Source organism: Arachis ipaensis, chromosome B10, assembly GCF_000816755.2.
Source record: "Arachis ipaensis cultivar K30076 chromosome B10, Araip1.1, whole genome shotgun sequence".
In the NCBI taxonomy this organism is placed as follows: domain Eukaryota; kingdom Viridiplantae; phylum Streptophyta; class Magnoliopsida; order Fabales; family Fabaceae; genus Arachis; species Arachis ipaensis.
Window position 1 is genome coordinate 50493877 of NC_029794.2, and position 16647 is coordinate 50510523.

The following is a 16647-nucleotide window of genomic DNA, read 5'->3' on the forward strand; positions in this document are numbered from 1 at the left end:
TTTCTAAATTCGCAAATAGACTAAAAAAAATCAAACGGTAGTAACAAATAAAACATAGAACAAAAAATAGAATTAAAGCATCATCGACAAAAACATAAACACAAAAATTGAAATCCAAATCATAAAAATAAATTCTAAAATTTTTTAACCCTCATAAATAAAACCGAAAAAAATTCAAACAACCAAATAAACATAACAGAAAAATTAATTGAACGAAAGCAATGAAACAAATTCATACAAAAAATCTTAAATGAAAAATAAATAGAACAAGAAAAAATAATTGAATGAGTTCAACGAAGGAGATTCATATAACAAGAACATAAAAAGAACAAAAAAGGTGAAATCAACGAAGCAAATTCATAGTTGAGATTGAGGCTCCATTGAAACTCTGGAAGTGGAGGATGAACGAAGAGACGGAATACCGCAAAGCTGACGCGACTCGAAGAGAAAAGAGAGAATGATAGCAGAATAGACCCGGGAAAAAGGGCTACCAATTTCAATTGTTTTTGCACATCAAAGTGTAGAAATTTAAAACTAATTAAAGAAATGAATTTGAATCGGAAACCAATGCTGGTGTATGTACCCTTCATTAATAAGCAACATTCCATCCCTACGAGTACCCTATGCAACCTCTCTGTCTCTCTCTTACTCTCTCGTTCTGCTTCTCTGCAACTCTGTTGTGTGCTGTTCACTCTATATTCTAAAAGAATTAGCATCAGATCCAAAGCAATTTCAAGTTTTCAACCCCCCCCCCTCCCTCTCTCTCTCTCTCTCAAAAACCAATATTACCACACCACACCACACCACGTGCAAGTCTTCTACTCTCATCATTTTTCTTCTTTTGTTTTCTTGTTCATTGTGGGATTTCTTTAATGTCCCATATTCTTTTATGTTGTTATATTATATAAAAAGGGAATAAGATGGGATGAACATTGGAAGGCTGGAAACTATGCACATTTGGATCCATGATGGCGTAGATAACGCTTTTTCTTTTTCATGTGAGAGAGAATGTGAGAAGAGATGAGTTTTACGCTGGTATGGTTTAAACAACTCGGTACTTTCGATTTGTTTTATTTTTTAAATTAACAATCACAAATCAGACGGTTTAATTTGTAATTTTGAAAATAAAAAAGTTTTTAATGTTAAAATCGGACCATTTGATTTTTATTTTAAAAATAAAAAAAAATAAAAAATACAAATCGGACCCTCTGATTTGTAATTTATTTTTTTCTTTAAATAAATCGGACCTTCCGATTTATAATTTATTTTTTTTTTCAAACAAATCGAATCGTCCGATTTAAATAAAACACCATATAAAAAAACACCAAATCTTCTAATAACAACTTATTACACATATATTTAATCAATATAAAAAAAATTAGCCCATAGATAAAGGTGGTGTTGCACTTGCTTCCATTTTGGACACGTGTGTAATCATGACATGACATTCTACATGGGAGAACCTATGGACTATGGACCCTGTTCCTTTTGCTTCCTTCTCATCACTCTCATTCACAACGAATATTATGTCACGTCTATGTATACTTTTTCTGAGCAACCGTTAAACAAGAAGCAAAACTGCAAAAGTGAAAAATAAAGGAAACAAACAAAACTAACAATAAATAAAGGTACTTTCCTTTTCCCTCTTTGTTCAAACGGATAATTAGCTCTCCATGGCAGCACTTGTTAATTTTGCTTGATTCATACATTATAATGACAGTGTCATGTGAACCGTCAAGCCTTCACTTTCAATTTAAGGCTTCTGATAATCACTTTTGGTCTTTTTATGTTAATGATAGTATCAAGTACATAAACGTTTAATTATATGAATCGTATACACTAAGAAACTATAAAGACCACTCAAAATGAGTTAATAACACTTCCAAAATTGGGAGATTCTCACCTACCCTTATATTTTCATTATTAAAAGAATGATTCTACCAGTAGAACAATTATTAATGCATATGAGATAATGATTAATGAGAACATGGTTTCTTCCACAAATTAACCGGAAGTTGCAGCTGCATAATTTTGGGTATAGCCGTATAGGCTTGGTTGTTATAAAATATGGTAAGGGTGTAGGTTGGGTGGTCATTGTAAGTGGTTGTTAATTTTGTGCATGTTGGTAAGCTGATACCATCAATCATTAACCCGCGGAGAGCTGAGGAAAAAGACGAGTTAATTGGTTAATGCAGTCATTTCTTTATGTGCCTGGCACATGGTCCCCGCACCAAATAAGGGAATCATTACTTGTGATGGGGAGGATATTCCAAAATGGCCTAAAGGTTTATCGTAAAGAAATTAAAAGTAAAAGGAAGCCATAAAATAAAAAAGCGGTAATGTTAAAGAAAAAAAAAATTATTTTATTTAATATTTACTAATTGTTATAAAATATTAAAAAAATAAATTCTGATTATTTTTAATTAATTATTTTTTATTACCAAACATTTCTAATAAAAAAAAAAGGTAAATGAAGCTATGGAAAGCTGAAAAGGAAACAGCCAAAAGGAAGCTCGAACAAAAGACACTTTTCATAGAAAATTACCAAATAAGAATTAATGTCATCTCTATCCATGAATTCTTCCAATAATGAGTAATAAAACAGCCCTAAGAATTAGCTGAACAGACGGTCTCAAACTACAAATTCTAAAACATTAAGCCACTAATTCACTATGGGAATTTCTGTGCTCTTTGTATATTTTTTTGTTTTCCCACTTAACCCAGTTCCTTTCTCTCTTTCTCTCTCTTTTTCTCCCTACAAGTTCTATCTATGATCGCGAAGGTTGCGTTATTGCAGAAAGGGAATAATTAAGGAATAAAAGTAGCCAGCTTGTTGTACTAAACAGTTATCTGTACACAAAAAGTAAAATTAAAAAACCAACCAAACGCACCACGCGCCGCCAACACCAGCCATCACCGTCTACCCGGAGCAACCAGAATTTGCAACCTCAATTTCGTGTTACATCCTGTCATGTTAATTAGCTTCTTTCTTCCACTACACAGCACTATCCACTACACTCTACAAATAAACTCAGAATCAGTGACACTCTCTCTCTCTCCCCCTCTCTCTCTCTCTCTCTCTCCCAAGGCATTCACTGTAAACGAACCCACTGGTACCGACCCTCCAACGGCATATCTGCAACAATATCAAAGTTGTACCTACACGCAAAGCAAAGTTGTTAGTTAGTTAGGGTTCGATTCTTTCTGGCAACTGCTAGAGTGCGACCTCGCTCACATTCCTTATCCTGCACACTCACAAAAATAGAAAGAAAAAACAACAGCACTATATTACATTATCACTCCCAGTACTTACTTCTCAGCGAACCGTTTTTGTTCGTACTTCTCAGCCATTGCGAAGAACTCTTCAATCTCCACCTCTGGCACCTTCTCCTTCTTCGCTGCCGTAGATTTTTGCTCATGCTGCCTCACCACAGCCGCCGATTCTTCCGAGTCTCCACACTGCTCACTCAACAAACTAGAACACCGAAAACGCAGAAGAAAAAAAAATGTAGGTAGTGCTGTTTGAATAATGTAGCTATATTTTTCGTTTGAGAGAATAATAGAACGTGTAAACGGAGAAAGAGGACTAAGAATAAAAAATTGAGAACCTGATGGATTTGAAATTGTGGAACGTTGAGTCAACAGTTACGAAACCCTTGGTCTGAACCTGAAGGATCACATTAATTCGCCAATGTTATTCTCAATAAATTAAATTTTAAAAAAATTAAGTACGTTAATAATTTGAAAGTTGAAACTGCAAAATTGAACAATTTGTGGCTTAACGAAGATTATAACATAACAGAAATTGAAAAAGTAACTGAAGAATGCGAAAACGAAAGCGTATCACAGAAGCAGAATTTCGAAAACTGAACCTCCAGATCTAACGGCGTCGTATCGAGCTCCTTCGCGACTTCAAAGGCGGAGCTACAGAAAGAGTGCGGAGAGCGATCCGAGCAGAATTCGAAGGAAACAACCGTGCCGGAGGAATTGAGCGAACCTTCCGGCGATACGGTGACGTCGTTGAACCTAGCCGCGGCGAGAGAATAACCGAAGCTAGGAAGACGCTGGCGGTGCGGCGCATCCGAAGTAGAGGTTAACAAAAACTCATACGAAGTGGTGGTCTTCCTTTTCTTAGAAACATTATCTTCGCTGGAAGAAGAAGCTTCCATGGCAGAAGCTAACGGAACACAGCGTTTACAATCGCTCATTATCTTCTTCCACACGCTCTCTTTCTCTTCCTCTTTCTCTTTCTCTTTCTCTTTCTAATTTTGCTATTTTGAGTAGAGAGAGAGAGAGAGTGAGAGTGGGGGTTTGAGTGAGCTTAAAAAGAGGATGATCGCAGAGGAATATTGATGAGCGCACTGATTAGATGGACGGTTGAGATTGAATTTAATAAATCAAAAGTGGGACCCTTTGTCCCCTACTCCCCTTGGATCAACAGGAGAGGGATAGGGGTAAAACGTCATCGTTACGACCATGACTTGCCAGTGATAGTGCTGGCTGTATATTATAGTGCCAATTTGTGGCTCTATGCTATGGTATCAAAGAATTTTAATTTATTTTTTGCCCCATAGCCCCTACTGGTGGGGCCCACAGTGCCAATTGTCCATTCTACTAAAACGTTATTCCCTGTGCAGTTTTTCAACATCCCATGTGAAACGCTTCTTTCACTAGTAGTAGTACCCCCAAGGCCCCAAATAAAGCTCTTTCTTTATTATCTTAATAGTAGTAATAATTCTTTCTATTTTATACAAGATAGTTTTTTGAAATAATTTTTATAGCTTTTAGTACACGAGAATTATTTACAAATAATTATTAAATTATAATTGATTTTATGTTTCTATATGATATAAAATGTATACATATATATTTATATATACAACCAAGCCTAATATATAACTTGTACATTCCTTTACATGCAGTGGCTGAAGTATTTGAGGATGCATTATCCATTTTCTTATGTGGGCTGTGACCATCCTGTATGCCTGAATCATTGACATTGATTTAAAAATTAGTTCATCATCTTTCATTTCTTCGCTCTAAAAGTACTTTTTGTTCCGTGTGCTAACCAAATTCGAGATGCCACCATGATCAAAATTTTCACTATGTCGCTATCAAAGAAGTAAAAGCTCTCTTTTTGCTTAGTTAGTTATTTTTAGAAGTTTGTTTATCCACTTTAAAGTTCAATAAATTCATGAGCTCTCATTCAGGGTTTTGCATATACTTTAGGAAGGAGCTAACTAGGTAACAATAATACATGATAAATGTACATAATTATTGGCATGCGATTACTTGCCTTGTTAGAAAAGTTTCTCTTTCTTTTATGGGCTCAAATCGGAATATGCATGCACTTTTGAGGAAAAGTCATAATAAAAGGAGTAAAATAGAATTAAGCCCCATTTTGGTCCTTAGATTGGCGAGTTGCACTGATTTAGTCTTCCAGATCCTGATTGCACTAAATTAGTCCCCCAGATTCGAAAAAATGCACCACATTAGTCCTTATCATATTTTCCGTCACCGGAGCACTGACGTCGTTAGTGACGTGGCCAAATATTGCCACGCTGGACACTATGAAACGGCGTCGTTTTTTATTTGGCGCTAAAAAACCCCTTTAAGCGACATCGTTTGTATGTGATGGAAAACAAAACGTTTGCATATTCCTTTTTTGTCTCCACTCTTCGTCTTCAACTCCTCCATGAGTGACGCAGTGGAAAAACGTTTCTCTTCCATGAGTGACTCAAAATAGGAACGGGTAACTGCAATAGGATTTCTGGAGACTGTTGGATTACGAGTGAACACTGTACAGTTGTCTGAGGAGTTGGTTTGCCGCTACAAGGAGCTTCTGTTCCATCACCGAGGTTAGTGAAGAGATTAAAATTTTATTTTTTCAAAATTTAGGGAATGCGTTGATGGTTGTTGATCATAGTTTATTGGTTTGAATATTGTTATTCCCTAAGGTTTGTAGTGAATTTTGTGCTAGGGTTTTATTTCGATGTTGTGTGGTACTATTTTTAGGGGTTTGTCTTCATGCTTTGTTCTAATGGTGGATAACTGTGTTTTATTTTGATATATCTCTCTGCCATGTATGAATGTAGTTGATGAAAACTATCTTAAAGTGATCATTGTGTGAAATTGGTGATGAAAATAAATTTTTTTGAATCATGCAGATGGATGTGCAGTTAGATATTATGTTCCACCATGGGAAAAGTTTCAGAAAAATGAAAAAGGGATAACTATATATTATCCTGATAAGAAGGCATGCATTGGTGACATTGATGTAGATACTTTAGATGTATTTTGGGTGAGAAATTATTATAAAGAACTAGGATATGATAGGTTAGGAGAATGTTGGTGGCATGTTCCCGGGAGGAGTTTAGACAGTGGTTTAAGAGCTCTGAATTATGATGATGAGTTGAGAGAGATGTGTTTCATGGCTGAAAAGAATGATGGGTTAGTTGATGTTTAATTTGAGCATGCAGTTTCAACACCAGAAATTCTTGAGGGGAATGAGATTGTTGTGTATGTTGAGGATGACCATGATGAGCTCAGAGTGGTTAGTGATGAACCCGACAATGAACTCCTACCAGACAAGATCCCAAACCAAACTAATATACCCATTGCCCCTGCTGATGAGACTCCATTCTCCAACAACAATGAACCAATGCATAATACCTCACCACCCAAAAGCACAAAACCAACAGATCCTGGTGCTAGTAACCCAACACCCCCAAAAACAATGGCTGTTTTATTTGTTGCCAAAAGAAGTGACAATATTTATGGTATCACTCTAGATGATCTAAAAGTTCAAAATGTGACTTGTTTCTCTTCAATGGAATCTGAAAAATGGATGTGGCATAAGAGGTTAGGACATGCTAGCATATTTCAAATCTCTAAGCTTGTAAGGAGAGGCTTAGTTAGAGGTCTTCCTAATATAAAATTTGATAAGGACATCATTTGTGATGCTTGTCAAATGGGTAAACAAATTAAAACCTCTTTCAAACCCAAGGAAGATGTCTCTACTAAGAAACCATTGGAGTTGTTGCATCTTGACCTATTTGGACCAACTAGGACTCAATGTCTTGAAGGAAAGAGTTATGGCATGGTAATTGTGGATGACTATACTAGATTTGACTGGGTGTTCTTTCTTGCTCATAAACATGAGGCTTTTTTCTGTTTTTGAGAAATTCAGCAAAAAGATTCAAAATGAAAAAGGTTTAAAAATTGTTTCAATTAGAAGTGATCATGGTAAAGAATTTGAAAATCAATTCTTTGAATCTTTTTGTGATGAACAAGGCATATCACATAACTTCTCTTGTCCAAGAACACCTCAACAAAATAGTGTAGTTGAGAGAAGAAATAGAAGTTTACAAGAAATGGCTAGAGCTATGTTATGTGAATATGAAATCCCCAAGTTCTTATGGGCTGAAGCTGTGAATACAGCTTGCTATGTTTTAAATAGAACCATCATTAGAAAGTTTTTGAAGAAAATTCCATATGAACTTTGGAAAGGGCATCTTCCCAATCTTAGTTATTTTCATGTGTTTGTCTGCAAGTGTTTCATTCTGAATATCAAAGAAAACTTAGGAAAATTTGATCCTAAAACACATGAAGGCATTTTTCTGGGTTATTCCACAAGTAGCAAGGCCTATAGAGTCTATAACAAAAACTCCAAAACTGTTGAGAAAACCATGCATATCACTTTTTGTGAGTCTAACAATGTTCCCAGTATTTGCAATGATGATAGTCCAGGTTTTGAAGCTGATTTGTCCAAGAATGCTGAGTCAGTTCCTCAAAATTCAAGTTCTAATGAAGTTGCACCTGTTAGCAACAAAAACTCAAATTCTGCAGGAGACAATTTGGAATTATCTCCTGTCGCTGCAGAAAACACTAATGCAAAGGCTATTGTTGATCAAGAGGAACCTGAATCCTCAACTCAACTAAGAAGGCCCAGAGAATGGAAGTTTCTGAAAAACTATCCTTAGAAGTTCATAATTGGTGATCCCTCCAAAGGAATATCAACAAGATCATCTTTGAGAAGAGCTGAATCGAAAAACTTAGCTCTTATATCAAAGATTGAACCTCAAAACATCCAAGAAGCGCTTGCTGATCCATCTTGGGTGTTAGCTATGGAGGAAGAATTGCAGCAGTTTGAGAAAAATCAAGTCTGGACATTAGTGCCTCACTCAAATATGGGAAGAAAGTCACTGGCACTAAATGGATTTTCAGAAACAAGTTGGGTGAAGATGGAACCATTGTCCGAAACAAAGCTAGATTGGTTGCTCAAGGCTATGATCAAGAAGAAGGGATTGACTTCGATGAATCCTTTGCGCCAGTAGCTAGAATGGAAGCCATCAGATTGCTCCTTGCTTATGTAGCTCATTGTGGCTTCAAGCTATTCCAAATGGACGTAAAGTGTGCTTTTCTTAATGGCATAATAGATAGAGAGGTTTATGTGGCTCAACCACCTGGGTTTGCAAACAAATCTTTTCCTAACCATGTTTTTAAACTAGCTAAAGCTCTATATGGTTTGAGACAAACTCCTAGAGCTTGGTATGAGAGGCTTAGCTCATTTTTATTGAAAAATAATTTTCAAAGAGGAGCCACTGACACCACTTTATTTATTAGGAACTATCATGATCATTTTATTCTTGTGCAAGTTTATGTTGATGATATAATTTTTGGTTCGGCTAATGAGGATTTGTGTGCAGATTTTGCTAAGCTTATGACTAATGAATTTGATATGAGCATGATGGGAGAACTCAACTTCTTTCTAGGCTTGCAAATTAAGCAAACTGTAGAAGGCATATTCATCCATCAAGAAAAATATGCAAAGGAACTTGTCAAGAAATTTGGGCTGGACTGTGCTAAGCCAATGGGAACTCCCATGCATCCTAATATCAAGCTTGATAAGGATGACCATAGTAGAGATGTTGACGAGACACGCTATAGGGGGATGATTGGATCCTTGATGTATCTAACCTCCTCAAGGCCTGATATCATCCAAAGTGTTGGAGTTTGCTCAAGGTTTCAATCAAAGCCTAAGGAGTCCCATCTCTCAGCTGTCAAGAGGATTATCCGATATGTACTTGGTACCACTGATTATGGGTTATGGTTTCCTAAGACTGATTCCTTTCAATTAGTAAGTTTCTGTGATGTAGATTTTGCTGGGGACAGAATTGATAGAAGAAGCACAAGTGGCATGTGCTGTTTTCTTGGGCAATCTCTCATTGTTTGGTCTAGTAAGAAGCAAGCTACAGTGGCACTCTCAACAGCTGAAGTTGAGTATATTGCAGCCTCCTCTTGTTGTTCTCAATTATTATGGCTGAAAACTCAACTAGCTAACTATAAATTGAATGTCTCTAATATTCCATTATTTTGTGACAATATGAGTGCTATTAATATTTCCAAAAACCCAGTTTTGCACTCAAGAACAAAGCACATTGAAGTTTGATTTTATTCTATAAGAGAACATGTGCAAAATAGAAATTTAGATATTCAGTTTGTTAACTCTGAAGGTCAGCTAGCAGATATTTTCACCAAACCATTGATAGAGGAGAGGTTCTGCAAGTTACGAACTGAACTGGGCATTCTTGCTTCATCTTTGTTTTCTTAATGATCTGATAATGAGATCTTTTGTGTTTTGTCTCATAAATCGCGGTGAGATTTTTTGGCAGATGATGAGTAAACTTCATTAAGTCACTATGAAGCTACTAGATTCATAACTGAACTTTGCGTGATGGACGTCAAGTGCTGAAGCAGTCTCCTCTTTATTGAAAACTCTGGGGCTTTTTCAATTTTTTTTGGGATTTGAAACAAATTTTTGATGAATAAGCCTTTATGAAAAGTGGGCTTTCAAAATTTTTCAATTATGGTTAAATTCAATTTCAATTTCTTTTCTTCATTGAGATCACTGGGCTAACTTTAATTTTTTTGGCAGTCTCAAATTTTTGGCATTTGCACTTCGTTTTGTTTGGGCTTCATTTTAATTGCATCCTTTTATTAATTTCCATCTTTTGTTTGCTTTTCATCCTTATTTCAAACGTACGAAGGTTACAGCTGTACCTTTCAAAACGTTTTCAAAGTTTGGATTTTTATCTTTTCAAGATGCAACCTTTACACTTCTCTAAGCCTATATTAACTTACCACTTCATGCACCATTTTACATACACTTCTCTCCATTCCTTTACCCAATTCTTCACATTTTGAATCTGACCAATGTTCTACAATGGTTTCTAAATCTAATTCTTCAAAGATCAGAACTTAAACTGAAATTGTGAAAGATGTGTTTCAAAAGTCTGTGATATTGTCTGATCTTCTTTGAAGCTAAGAAGGAATGGCTGAAACTGCGCTCAAGAAGACAAATAGCCGCATTTACATTCTCAGAAATTATGTGGAGAAAATTGAAAGCTGAGTGAACCACCACTGACAATGACGATGAGGATGAAGGCTCCAATGAGTCCAACTCTGATGCCTAGCTACTCTCATCTCTAATCTAACACTTTGCTTTGTTACTACTTCAGACTGCATGTGCTCAAACACTAACAAAATTTTTGCAGGGTCTTAGATTTCCCTCCTTGATGACAAAAGGGGGAGAAAATAAAAGAAAAGTTAGATTTGGCTTAGGTTTTGGATGATGATGCTTAATGACATGTGTTGCTTTGCTGTGTTACTTTGCTTAACTTTAATTGCTCTATGCTCTGTGTTATTATTTGCTGTGTTATATTGCTTTGGTAATTGTTCTTGGTTGCTTTAAGTTATTTCTATTTCAAGAAGTAAGCCATGATCAAGGGGGAGTAATGTTGGCATTGAGGGGGAGCAACTCACAATCCAAAGGTCATCAAAGGAAAGTGTTCTTAACTCATTCAAATTAGTTTTTAATTTCCCTATTTTATCATGTTTGTCATCAAGGGGGAGATTGTTGAGCCTAGTTTGATTTTGGGTTAATTTATGATGACAAACATTTATTTGGGTTGAAAGCCCAATATTGTTTAATGTGTGGTTTAGTGATGCAGGCCCATATGTCCAAGTTTATATTGCTTTAGTCCAAGTCCAGCAAGTGCTTTAGCAATGAAAAAGAGCCAAAGCTCATCCTCATAGCAACGTTCAGAAATAAAATGGTTATATGTTTTGCTAAATGTTAAAGGAGGACAGCTGTATCATGCAAGGACAGGTGTGGCTCTGTAAAAGTAAGAAAGGACACTAGGGTAACCACTAACCCAAGGACATCAGCTGAGCAATACTAGGATTGTGGTTGAGCAAAACACAAACGAGCAAAGAGCACAGAGCAGCAGCAGCAAGGAAATGGAGCAGAATGCAAAAGAAGAGCATGCCAAGGAAGAAAGCAAGGAAAAGGACCACAGAGGTGGTGGATGAGCTCCTCCAGCAGCAGGGGTAGTGGAGCATGATGAAGAAGGACAGCTTGCTAGCTGTGCCAGCTCCAACGGATAGTAAGGATAAGCAAAAGAATGAAGCTACAATGAAGCCAAGTTGAAGATATATAAGAAGCTTCACTCCACCATTTCAAATCAAGAAAAAGAGAGCACACATACAGAGCACCATCTCATACATTAAGCTGGAATCTTTTTCTTCTACTCAAGCTTAATTCTGATCTTTGTGTTATGGCTATCTTGCGTTATTTTCTATTTTGAAAAGGCAATTATGTGAGGTTCAAAAGCCAAGAGAGAAAAGGCAAGAGTGATGCAAAATAGCCACTGATTTCTGATGTAATTTGGGTTTATGAACTAGGATTAGTTTCCCTTGCCAAGTTGGGTTAGCACTTGGTGAGATTGAATCTGTTTAGATTCCCCTTCCAAGTTGGGACAACACTTTGGGGTTGCTAAGCTTTAGTGAAGAAAGCTTAGGGGTAGATACTAGTTGAATTAGGGAATAATTCAATAGTATTGGTGTATGTAGCCTGAGAATTATAGTGAGAATTCTACCATGGTTTGTGGTGGAGACTGGACGTAGGATTCATGGCACTGAGAATCCAAACCAGGATACATGCTGGCCTCTTTCTCTTCTTCTCTGCTCTTTTTATGTTCTGCGTATGAGATAATTTCAAATAATCTCCTGCAACTCGAGCAACAGCAAAAACAGAGTTAGAAACTTTAAGTTTTAAGCTAACTTGATTCAACCCCACCTTCTCAAGTTCAACTAGAACCATCAAAGTCTAAGTGTGACCTCGTGTTAAATAGGAATTCAATTTCTAGAGCCTTGGCAGACGCTAAAGCTGTGGTATATGGAGACGAGAAGGCCCAATATGCAATGGTCTGGGACTATGGAGAAACACTCTTAAAGTGTAATCTAGGATCAACAGTTAGAATTGGCACCATCCCACAACCAGATGGAGAGGTGATCTTTCAAAGGATGTATGTATGTCTTAGTGGGTGCAAGAATGGTTTTAAGGCAGGTGTAGGCGACTGATTGGTTTAGATGGGGCATTCCTTAAAACACAAACTAGAGGCCAGATTTTATCAGCAGTGAGTCAGGATGCAAATCATCACATATATGTTATAGCATGGACAATTGTGGATGTCGAGAACACGGAGAATTGGAGGTGGTTTCTGGAGCTACTCCATGAAGACCTTGGAGACTATAAAGAAAACAAATGGTGCTTCATGAGCGACATGCAAAAGGTAAACCTTGCCCTTTCATAATATACTCTATTATTACAAAAGTTATTAAGGTTTAGCCTAATGCTAGTTAATGTAAATTGTTTGTTAATTTGTTGACATGTTGGCCTGAAAAGCTATGTATTGACTGATGGAAATATTTGTTTACAGTATTCTTTATGGGTAATGTGACAGAGGGACAGAAATTGGAAACAATTTATATGTAGGGGACCATGGGTTCATTAAACAAAAGTTAGGGACTATTATGGGTACATTTATCGTATCTCAAGGACTATAATGTATCACGACATGTATTGTGTTCACATGCAGGGCCTGTTTTCTGCAGTTCAGGAGGTTATGCCTCATGTCCACCATAGGTTCTGCGTGTGGCACTTATGGAGAAATTTTAACAAGCAGTGGAAAGATTTTGAGTTAAGGGGTTACTTTGGGAATGTGCAAGATCAACCACTTATCAAGATTTTTCTGAAAACATAAAGAAGATTAAGAAAATTAATGAAGTGGCCTGGAATTACCTGAACAAGTGGCCTAGGGACTCGTGGACAAAGTCAACATTTAGTCATGCTCCTAAACTTGATAATATCTGCAACAACGCATGCGAGGTCTTTAATGCAAGAATCAAAGAAGCAAGGGCCAAGCCAATCATCACGCTACTTGAAGAGGTTAGAATGTTTGTCATGAGAACAATCGCTAAAAACAAAGTTAACCTACCCAACTGGTGCGCGAAATTGTGATCCCTGATAATGGCTTCAAAAACTTGGTGCTCAAATCTTAATTCATAATTTGTCACAACTTCGATACAACTAACCAGCAAGTGCACTGGGTCGTCCAAGTAATAAAACCTTACGTGAGTAATGGTCGATCCCACGGAGATTGTTGGTATGAAGCAAGCTATGGTCATCTTGTAAATCTCAGTCAGGCGGATATCAAATGGTTATGGAGTTTTCGAATAATAATAATAAATAAATAGAAAATAGGATAGAGATACTTATGTAATTCATTGGTGAGAATTTCAGATAAGCGTATAGAGATGCTTTCGTTCCTCTGAACCTCTGCTTTCCTGCTGTCTTCATCCAACCAATCCTACTCCTTTCCATGGCAAGCTGTATGTTAGGCATCACCACAGACAAGGTTTAGACTTTCCAGATCTCAGGAATGGCCATCCATGGGTTCTAACTTATACCACAAAGATTCTGATTAAGGAATCTAAGAGATACTCATTCAATCTAAGGTAGAACGAAAGTGGTTGTCAGGCACGTGTTCATAGGGAATGATGATGACTGTCACGATCATCACATTCATGTTGAAGTGCGAATGGATATCTTAGAAGCGGAATAAGTTGAATTGAATAGAAAAACAGTAGTACTTTGCATTAATCTTTGAGGAACAGCAGAGCTCTACACCTTAATCTATAGTGTGTAGAAACTCTACCATTGAAAAATACATAAGTGAAAGGTTCAGGAATGGCCGAGTGGCCAGCCCTCCATGATCTAAGAACTAGACGTCCCAAGATGATCCGAAGATGTAAATACAATAGCAAAAAGTCCTATTTATACTAGACTAGCTACTAGGATTTACAGAAGTAAGTAATTGATGCAGAAATTCACTTCCGGGGCCCACTTGGTGTGTGCTTGGACTGAGCTTGAAGTTTACACGTGCAGAGGCTTCTTTTGGAGTTGAACGCCAAGTTGTAACATGTTTTTGGCGTTGAACTCTGGTTTGTGACGTGTTTCTGGCGTTTAACTCCAGACTGCAGCGTAGAACTGGCATTCAACGCCCTTTTGCGTCGTCTACATTTGGGAAAAGTATGGACTATTATATATTTATGGAAAGCCCTGGATGTCTATTTTCCAACGCCGTTGAGAGCGCGCCATTTGGAGTTCTGTAGCTCTAGAAAATCCACTTTGAGTGTAGGGAGGTCAGAATCCAACAACATCAGCAGTCCTTCTTCAACCTCTGAATCTGATTTTTGCTCAAGTCCCTCAATTTCAACCAGAAAATACCTGAAATCACAGAAAAATACACAAACTCATAGTAAAGTCCAGAAATGTGAGGCATCTCAGGGATTTCTTGGTGATGAGCTTCTTCATGTGTCTCTTGAGATCCATGAATAGGCTCTCCGGTTTGCCTTTTGAGTCAATCTTCCATTGAGCTCCTTCCACACATATGTCCATGAGGACTTGGTCCAACCTTTGATCAAAATTGACTCTCCTTGTGTAGGGGCGTGCGTTTTCTTCCATCAGTGGCAAGTTGAACGCCAACCTCACATTTTCCGGACTAAAATCTAAGTATTTCCCCCGAACCATGGTGAGATAATTCTTTGGGTTCGGGTTCTTACTTTGATCATGGTTCCTAGTAATCCATGCATTAGCATAGAACTCTTGAATCATTAGAACTCCGACTTGTTGGATGGGGTTTGTTAGAACTTCCCAACCTCTTCTTTGGATCTCATGTCGGATCTCTGGATACTCATTTTTCTTGAGTTTGAAAGGGACCTCGGGGATCACCTTCTTCTTGGCCACAACATCATAGAAGTGGTCTTGATGGGCTTTGGAGATGAATCTTTCCATCTCCCATGACTCGGAGGTGGAAGCTTTTGTCTTCCCTTTCCCTTTTCTAGAGGATTCTCCGGTCTTAGATGCCATCAATGGTAATGAAAAAACAAAAAGCTTATGCTTTTACCATACCAAACTTAGAATATTGCTCGCCCTCGAGCAAGAGAAGAAAGAAAAGATGAAGAAGAAGAAATGGAGGAGAGGGAGAGAGGTTTGTGTTTCGGCCAAGAAGAGGAAGAGAGGGTTGTGTTGTGTGAAAATGAAGAAGAATGGAGGGGTTTATATAGTAGAGGGAGAGGGGTTAGGTTCGGCCATTTAGGGTGGGTTTGGGTGGAAAAGTGATTTTGAATTTTGAAGGTAGGTGGGGTTTATGAGGTAGGTTTATGGAGAAGAGTGGATTGATGTGAGTGGTGAAGGGGTAGTAGGGAAGAGAGCTTGAGGTGATAGGTGAAGGGGTAATTTGGAAGAGAGCTTGAGGTGATTGGTGAAGGGTTTTGGGGAAGGGTGTTTATTGGGAAGAGAGGATGAATGAGAAGAGGGAAGAGTATGAGTGGAGGTAGGTGGGGATCTTGTGGGGTCCACAGATACTGAGATGATCCTGTGGGGTCCACAGATCCTGAGGTGTCAAGGAATTGCATCCCTGCACCAATTAGGCATGTAAAATGCCTTTGCATGCAATTCTGGCGTTTAAACGCCGAATTGGTGCTTGTTCTGGGCGTTCAGCGCCCAGATACAGCATGTTTCTGGCGTTCAGCGCCAGCCTTCCTCAGTGTGCATTCCTGGCATCTGAACGCCAGGATGCTGCTTGTTTTGGGCGTTCAACGCCAGATCCATGCTCTGTTCTGGCATTGAACGCCAGCCAGATGCTCCTTACTGGCGTTTAAACGCCAGTAAGCCCTTCCTCCAGGGTGTGATTTTTCTTCTGCTATTTTTGATTCTGTTTTTAATTTTTGTATTTATTTTGTGACTCCACATGATCATGAACCTAATAAAACATGAAAGAACAATAAAATAAAATTAGATAAATAAAAATTGGGTTGCCTCCCAACAAGCGCTTTTTTAATGTCAATAGCTTGACAGTGGGCTCTCATGGAGCCACACAGGTGATCAGGTCAATTTTATAGACTTCCCAACACCAAACTTAGAGTTTGGATATGGGAGTTCAACACCAAACTTAGAGTTTGGCTGAGGCCTCCGAACACCAAACTTAGAGTTTGACTGTGGGGGCTTTAGTTGACTCTGTACTGAGAGAAGCTTTCTATGCTTCCTCTCCATTGTTACAGAAGGAGATTCTTGAGTTTTAAACACAAGGTTGTCCTCATTCAGTTGAAGGATCAATTCTCCTCTGTTTACATCAATCATAGTTCTTGCTGTGGCTAGGAAGGGTCTTCCAAGGATGATGGATTCATCCTCTTCCTTTCCAGTGTCTAGGATTATGAAATCAGCAGGGATGTAAAGGCCTT

At 37.9% G+C, this 16647-nt stretch overlaps 1 protein-coding gene across 1 annotated transcript; it reads right to left on the bottom strand.

Moving 5' to 3' along the window:
• On the bottom strand, nucleotides 2509-4311 carry LOC107624238 (cyclin-dependent kinase inhibitor 7). Its single transcript, XM_016326721.2, has 4 exons — nucleotides 3873-4311; nucleotides 3609-3667; nucleotides 3314-3475; nucleotides 2509-3159 (listed from the first exon to the last, which is right to left on the bottom strand). Exons 1-4 carry the CDS (start codon nucleotides 4206-4208, stop codon nucleotides 3093-3095), a joined length of 624 nt encoding a protein of 207 aa, XP_016182207.1. The 5' UTR covers nucleotides 4209-4311; the 3' UTR covers nucleotides 2509-3092.

Bases quoted from the DNA above. Each gene is read 5' to 3' on its own strand.
- LOC107624238 (XM_016326721.2), bottom strand. From the start codon at position 4,208: ATGAGCGATTGTAAACGCTGTGTTCCGTTAGCTTCTGCCATGGAAGCT. The intron at 3,668-3,872 runs GTTCAGTTTTCG...GTGATCCTTCAG, and splicing joins CGACGCCGTTAGATCTGGAG to GTTCAGACCAAGGGTTTCGT. The intron at 3,476-3,608 runs GTTCTCAATTTT...TCGGTGTTCTAG, and splicing joins CACAATTTCAAATCCATCAG to TTTGTTGAGTGAGCAGTGTG.